The sequence below is a fragment of the Protobothrops mucrosquamatus genome, unplaced genomic scaffold (genome assembly GCF_001527695.2).
Source record: "Protobothrops mucrosquamatus isolate PMUCROS unplaced genomic scaffold, P.Mucros_1.0 scaffold_85, whole genome shotgun sequence".
Classification (NCBI taxonomy): domain Eukaryota; kingdom Metazoa; phylum Chordata; class Lepidosauria; order Squamata; family Viperidae; genus Protobothrops; species Protobothrops mucrosquamatus.
In genome coordinates, this window is record NW_015386161.1 from 15,543 (window position 1) to 23,545 (window position 8,003).

At 34.4% G+C, this 8,003-nt stretch overlaps 1 protein-coding gene across 1 annotated transcript in view; it reads right to left on the reverse strand.

Moving 5' to 3' along the window:
- Positions 1-7,801, reverse strand: part of LOC107286034 (WD repeat-containing protein 7-like) — a gene marked incomplete at its 3' end in the record, with an annotated part of 21,414 nt that extends 13,613 nt beyond the window's left edge. The window contains exons 1-7 of the mRNA XM_015814332.1: positions 7,643-7,801; positions 6,213-6,319; positions 5,714-5,792; positions 4,065-4,239; positions 2,014-2,090; positions 1,291-1,410; positions 307-452 (exon numbers count right to left, since the gene is read on the reverse strand). Of these exons, the coding sequence (XP_015669818.1) occupies positions 307-452; positions 1,291-1,410; positions 2,014-2,090; positions 4,065-4,239; positions 5,714-5,792; positions 6,213-6,319; positions 7,643-7,801 (863 nt within the window). The remainder of the gene's footprint in view (positions 1-306; positions 453-1,290; positions 1,411-2,013; positions 2,091-4,064; positions 4,240-5,713; positions 5,793-6,212; positions 6,320-7,642) is intronic.
- Between the last annotated feature and the right edge of the window lie 202 nt (positions 7,802-8,003).

An 8,003-nucleotide genomic window follows, 5' to 3' on the forward strand; every position in this document is an offset into this window, starting at 1 on the left:
CGGGACTGACCTAGGGTGAATTTTAAATAGGGATAATTTTTAATGATTTTAATAATGTCACAGCTACAAATATTCGGTTTTAATTGGCTTTTATAGGGGAAATGTTGTGTGTGTTGTTTGTATTGTGTTATTTTAATATGCTGTGAGCCGCCCTGAGTCCCGTGGGGAGAAGGGCGGCATATAAATTATGAAAATAAATTATGAAAAATAAAATTTATTTATTTATTTATTTATAAATGTATTTATTTATGTATGCATTTATTTCTTTATGCATTTTTTTATTTATGCCCTATTAATATCACATACCTGGCTGGCAGTATATATATAAAACTTTGTCCATCTTCAGTCCATATTATTACTTTGTCTGCTGACACAAAATCACCTCCTGTCCATGTCTGTCCATTTTCACTTGGGACTGAGCATAACAAGGAATAATCTCCGGCATCAAAAACCTAAAGAAAAGTAATTACATAACATAAATTGATTGTAAATTAATAAACATAAATGCAAATAGCCTTTCTTACAGTTTCTGCTATTAGTGCTTTATTTATAAAAAACAATAATTGCATTTATTTATTAAACCCTTTCAATAAAATAAAAAAAAAAACAACCCAAAAGACACTCAGTGAAATTTACAATTTAGGATACTAAAGAACATTTAGAAACACAAAACAAAGATATAAACGATCAATAAAAAATTTCAATTCAGCAAATCAAAAACCTGCAGAAAAAAAATGTATCATTCTTATGTATGAGAGGCCATATAAGGAGGCAAGATACAAAAACACTGCACAAAGTATACGTTCGGTATCAGAAGTAATTCTCTAAAAAAAATTAAAGAAAAAAGTTTGAAAGCAAAAGCACTGTGATTATTCTAGTAAATATTATTTTAAGGTCTGGATAAATAGTTGTAGTTTTCTATGAAAGTAGCAATCGAGCAACTACGATGTGAGCTTATGCACACAAAGGCAATTAGCTCTGCAGAGAAATCACTGTAGACCAGGGGTAGACCAGCAAACCTTGGCTCTTTTATGACTCGTGGCCTTCAACTCCCAGAATTCCTGAGCCAGCCAGCTATGTTGGCTTAGGAATTCTGGGAGTTGAAGTCCACGAGTCATAAAAGAGCCAAGGTTGCCTACCCCTGCTGTAGACTAATCAATTTAGAATCCGACTGTCTGGAGATTAATTAATTAATTAATTAATTATTGCATGCTTGCCTCATGCACAATTTGAGTACAGGAGACTGAACAACAAAGAAAAGCCAGCTTTCACTTAACTGGTTATCCTTACCCTCCAGTATTTAGAACAAACTACCAAAAGCGATCTTTGGGTGAATGCACAGAAGGAAATGCTCTGGCAGTTCTGACAGTAAATTGGTTTAGATTCCTCTTCAAAGATGGGCTCCGTATCCTTGAAAGAGATTAAAAGTAAGGACAAATGTAAAGTCTTTTATGCAATAATCTACAAGAAACTTTTATTTCTCTACTTCTCCTTTCCAAATTACTCTTTTCCAATTCTCTTTGTTCCTTTTGTAACCTTGAATCCTAGCTTGAAAGATTTCAAAATATAAATATATTTGTCAGTATGCATTCCATCCTTATTTTTAAATTTGGTGTATCATTCTAAAATACCACGATGGTATACTATCATTATTTAGAATTCAAGGCTTGTTGGGAAGAAACTGTTTGAGACCTAGGAACATGATAAGAATGAATTCCTCTTTCTTGAAACAGATAAAATACAGAGAACATTTAATCCACAGTTTACAATATCAAGTCTTCTCTGTCTGTATAAAGCTTAAGAAAAAGAAACAAACCTTCTGCTTAACAAATTATAAATAACCATTGGGCATCAGGGAGAGCATATCTGAGCAGAAACAGAACACCTGCTAAAAGCACACCTACCTTTCAAAGATAACAGTGAAAAAAAGTCAATCAACTGCAAAAAAAAAAAAGCCACACACTAGAAAAGAAGTTCATCATTATAAACTATATTTATAATGTTTTTCCTTACCTGCATGTGACTCATTTCAGAAGTTACAATCCATACTTTAAGAATGCCAGCCACAGATACTGCTACAACAGTGTCCTCTAGAGAAGACAAACAAAATAATCATTATCCCACAAGACACATAGAATCAGAATTATTACATAAATTCAGTAGTGTTTATCTGACTAACACAATAAAAAAAGATGCTGAGGATAAAACCTAAAAAATGTATTTATTACACATCACATTCTTGAGTTGAGAAGGTCAAGGGAATACATATGATAATAGTAAGTGGGAAACAGACAGGAGCAAAATATTCTGTTCAATCGCTAATGGAGATTCTCAGTTATTTAGGTCATGGTTGTCCCAAAGGTGCTTTTTCAAAAAGCAATTGGACCTTGTGTTTCCTTGAAGAAGTTTCACTACTCATCCACGAAGCTTCTTCAGTTCATATCTCCATTTCAAAGCTATTGAACCAGTGCTGTCCGAACCAATGCTGTCTATGACATCATGTGCGGTCACATGACATCACAGAGCGCTGTTACTTTCCCACAAAAGTGGTACTTATTAATCTTCTCACAGTTGCATGCTTTCAAACTGCTAGGCTGGCAGGAGCTGAGGCAAGGACGGGAGCTCACTCCATCGTGGGGAGCTCAGGTGTTGAACCTGGGCTGCTGGCTTTCCAGCTGGCAAGCCCAGCATCTTAACCACTGAGCCATGGCGCAGTTGAAACCTGACTTTTAAATAAAGTTTAAGTGAAAAATGAATATTTTATGAATACTAATAGTTCCTAAATGTAATTTTCCTGTTACCATACCTGGTCTTTCTTTTTTAAATTGGTCTAATTTGCAAATTAGATCTGCAAATTACATCCATTTCATCATGTACCCAGCACATGGTAACAGAAAATGAATGTCAACATAGTTCCGCTACCCAAGTTAGTTAAAATAGCCATGACATGAAATAACTGTAACATTCTTCTAAACTTCATGCTATCCTAATGTTCTTGAATAAATATATACATTTTTTTTCTTCCATTCAATCATGTCTGTCTCTCAGAGACTGCCTGTACAAGTCCCTGCAGTTTTCTTGGCAAACTCGCATGTTCTAGACCAGGCATGTCAAACTCGCAACGTCACGTGACGTCACGCAACGGATCGGGACAGTTTTGCTATTGCCGGCAATGGGGTGGGCGCAGCTTCCGGATGACACGTCCGGGTCACGGGCCGGCAGTTTGATATCCCTGTTCTAGACTGATATTTTAACTGCTACACTAAACAGGCACTAAATATAAATATATTACAAGTTAATTAAAAAGTGGTTAAAATGTATCATTTTGCACATTTAGCAACTTTGAGACTTGTGGACTTCAACTTCAATTCAACAGCTATGCTGGCTGGGGAATTCTGGGAATTGAAGTCCACAAGAATTAAAGTTGCTATGTTTGAAGACCCCTGATTTTGCAGATCTATCATGTAAGGCGGGGTTCAAATTCAAAATTACCCTCCCATAGATAAGGCTCAGAAAAAGATTTTTTCTAACTGGGCACTAAAGATAAATCTTAGTCAAGTTTTACTTCATGGAGAAGCAATTGTACTTTTCTTCCTAGATGAGATACTATCAAACAAACGTTCTGAGGAAAACTGGAATGAACTGGAAAAATCTCACTTGAAAGTTTAGTAAGAGAAAATAGTAGCGCTACGTGAACCAAACCCAAAACACATCGCTTAATCTTAGGACTGAGGGATAGTTGCAGCATCAGCAAGAATTATGCAAAGCCAAATTCAGATGTGACTGAACTGATTCATGCCCTGCTTTTTTAATGATTTATTAATTTGTCTACTTATTATTGCTTCACCCAGGACTTTGACAAGGGACTATGAGGCCCTCACTTCATTCCATTTGGTCTGTGGTCCTTGCCACATTTTATCTTTTATAGATTTCATTGTAATATCTTGGACGGTTGTGAGCCAGAGTTGTTTGAAGTCAGATAGCATACAAGTTATTGTTATTATTTATGGTTGCCAAGACAATTCTTGAAAAAATAAGAGTCTGAGCTATGGTTATTGGCTCACCTTGTGTTCTGTGAGATCGAATAATGCTCATAGAACTGATCCAGTCCTTAGAAATCTTTGACACCAAGGAATAAAGAACTTCAAGGCTGGTAGCATCCACAACAAGAATTTCTGGATAATGGCCATGACACAACAATCTCCCTTCACGCTGAGTCCCAGCTGTGAATTGATAGAACTAAAAGAGAATGGAAGAATGACATCAGACCCAGTCTAATGTGTGGCACCCCAAATGCCAGATAACCAGATTTTCTTTATAAGTATCATGCATGCTCACAACTGCTTAGTCATTGTTGTTAATACAGCATCCTAGCAATCAATCCAGGAGAGTAAAAACAAATAATTTTTAAAAAGTGAATTAACTGACACCATTTTTAGAATGTATATCAGATCTGCAAGTTTTTTTAAATTTTTTTTGTTAAAAATCAACTTAGCTCAGAAAGTATTAATCATTGAAAATACAAAAGACTATAGTAAGTTTTCAAAGAGGTATTCAACAAAATGTAGGTCTACTTTTTGTGAACAATTAAAAGCAGTCACCTCTTTTGCCAAGCTCATACAATTGATTAGAACAATGGTTATGGTAAACAGTCCTGATAAATTCAACTGGAGTTATTTCATATACTAATCATTCACAAGCACATGTCCACTTGGATACTAAATAAAATGATCAAACCATCAATCCTGTTAATGAATTTAATGAAAATTAACGTAAAAATGTTGCTTTATAATAAAAGTGAATATCTACCACCTAAAACTGAAAACTACTTCTTTTTCTGAGTATATCATAAGGTTGTATCAAGTATTTTGAGAAGAAACTAATGATTAATGGAATCTTTCTGACTTAGTAAATAATTAAAATGAATTTTCCTGACTAGTGATATAAATCATTATTTAAATCAATTTTATTTAAATCAAATTTACCCTACAACAAATTACCTGACTTTCACTATTTCTGCATTCCAGCTGGCTCCTAAAAGACAGCAAAAACAGGTTCCTTTAACTGTCTCAGAATACAGCCATAATTTTATTTATTTATTTGTGGTTGTTTTGCCAATTCTCCCAAAGATTATTAACAGTTTCAGTTTTCAAATATTTCATCACATAAAAATACTTATTACTGATATACTTGTATCGTGTACTTGAGTACTTGAAAACCATATCAGATTAAAGCAAAGTTTAAAAGCAGTTACACTGAAGCCTAGGTATTCATGTATATTTAGACATAACTACAGGTAGTCCTCAACGTACGACCACAATAGAGCCCAAAATTTCTGTTGTTAAGTGAGACATTTGTTAAGTGAATTTTGCCCCATTTTGTGACCTTTCTTGCCACAGTTGTTAAGTAAATTACTGCAGCTGGTAAGTTAGTAACCCGGTTGTTAAGTAAATCTGGTTTTATTGACTTTGCTTGTCACAAGGTCATAAAAGGGGATCACTGAAGCTTGGAACACAGCAATGATCATAAATATGAACCAATTGCCAAGCATCTGAATTTTGATCACATGATTATGAGGATGCTGCAATGGTCGTAACTATAAAAATGGTCAAAAGTCACTTTTTTCAGGGCCTTTGTAACGTTGAACGATCACTAAAAGAACTGTTGTAAGTCAAGGACTACCTGTAGTTTAATCCATACTTAAAGTATTTACCTGTATGCCAGTATGTGTGCAGGCTAATTTTGTAAATTCAATGCACCTTCCATCATTCACATCCCAAAGACACATTTCTCTACAAGAAGAAATAGAGGGCAATGTAGGTGTTAAGCAATCATTTTCAGCCCCACAATTTAATAACAACAACAACAACAACAACAACAACAACAACAATAATAATAATAATAATAATAATAATAATAATAATAATAATAATAATAATAATAATAAAAAGTTGGAAGGGACCTTGGAGGTCATCTAGTCCAACCCCCTGCTCAGGCAGGAAACCCTATACCATTTCGGACATTGTTTATTGAATGAGCATTTTAGGAAGGAGAGATGTAGAAGGATGATGCAAAAATTATACTTGGACTGCCTTTGAAGGCAAAAATAACCTGCCCAGGCAGATTTTAAGATAATATTTAATATAGTATTATAAGAGACCTAAATTAATTCAGTCGTCGACAGAAAATTTGGTTCAAAAGCAAATCCTTACCCACTTTCAGATGCACTGACTATATACTGTTTTTCACTTGAAGAACTGGCTTTGGATAAACAAGTGATTGATGCTGTATGACCAAACAACAGAGCTCTGGGATTTATCTAGAATCAGGGAGAAAAAAATAGAAATGACTCTAAGTAATTTCAAATATTATTACAAAATAAAAAGCATAGTTAAAGGCATGAGAATAACACACGTTTGTAAACTTTTCATACATTTATTTCTCCAATTATGAGGGAATACCTCTATCTCCGGTAATTTGGGAAAACAAAGTATAAAAAGTTGAGAACATATTATTCTTCATGATAATTTTGAAAAGTAGGTTGCCCAAGTCATTCAAGCATGAAGACTGTCAATTTGGCAATAGCTATTCCAAAGTTATGATCTACCATTAAGAGTGTTTTTAACCCTTTCCCAAATTATCTAGGAAGGGATCCAATTCTCAAGGTCTCTAGCCTAATAGCAACACCATGAGAGGTGAAAAACTTACTGCAGATATAGTTTGAGCTTAGAGCTTTGACATAGTTTTAATTATTCTGAATAAAAGGCATGCATCACACAAATCATTCATCTTGTTCTTTCAAAAAATATTTTAAAGGTAACGAATATTTCTTTGCAAGACGGTTCCATGGATTGATTTATTTACAATTCATGAAAATTGAAGTCTTTGATCCAATATGTGAAAGATGGTCAGGATAGTCCCTGGGAGCTGTATTTGACACTGTGCTTTGCATTCCAAAACAGCATCTAATTAGGCACTAGCCGCCCTTTTCTTTCTTATCTAATGTTACAAGTGGAAAACAGAGAATATTTACCCTGTTACTTTCTGCATGAATATGCTGCAAATGCAACTGAGTGTAATCAAACAAAAAGGGATATTCAATAACAATTTTAGATTCTAGGTTATTTGCTTGGATGTCAAAATTGCTCAAAGGCTCAGTCCAAATTACAAGCGCTCTGTATGCCTTAGAAATAAATAAATCAGCAATGCTGTTTTAGAAGCAGCATTGGAGAAACAGAAACAATACATTCCAAAATCAGTATTTGAATTAGTTATTCTTTTTAAATTAAATTAAGTATGTTCACCTCCAAAGGATCAGGGGAGAAAGGAAGCCCTGCAGAGTCACTTTTCAACAGAGTTCAGTGATTTTCCATGGTTTAATGATTTATTTTTTTAAAAAAAATCCACACCCTCACAAAAGCAAGCCTATGAATACCAATAACATATATTGACTGTTCTGATTAATCAGCCTTGGAAGCAAGGACTTTCCTGGGAAAAGCATAGAATTCAGGAAATTATAAAAAAATGTACCCAATTGTACAACTGTATAGAAATATACTTAAACTATATTTCTAAAACCACATTTCAAATACAACTTATGTATTATTCTGAAATGTTTTCTAATTCCATGATATAAACTTACTTCTAAATCTGAAGAGAGGTCCCATAGACATATCTGACCATCATGACATCCTGTGACAATCATTGAAACATCATCCATTAATAGTGTAGCAGATACACAGTGAGTAGGAGCTTTGCGTCCCCACAGCACGACTGGCAGGACCAAACTGTTACCTGCCATTGTGGTTTCACGCCTGAAAATGCAATTAACATAGTTTCAACAGCAGAGTTTAATAAAAACACCATGAAGTCATTTTCTTTAGTAGGATTTTAGAAATAAGATCTTGTAAAGCAGGCTACATACAACGAGTAAATCTAAGTAGTTGTATAAAGTGGCTCAACGCCATCTCATGCTTTCACAGCTACAGATAACACAGCTTTAT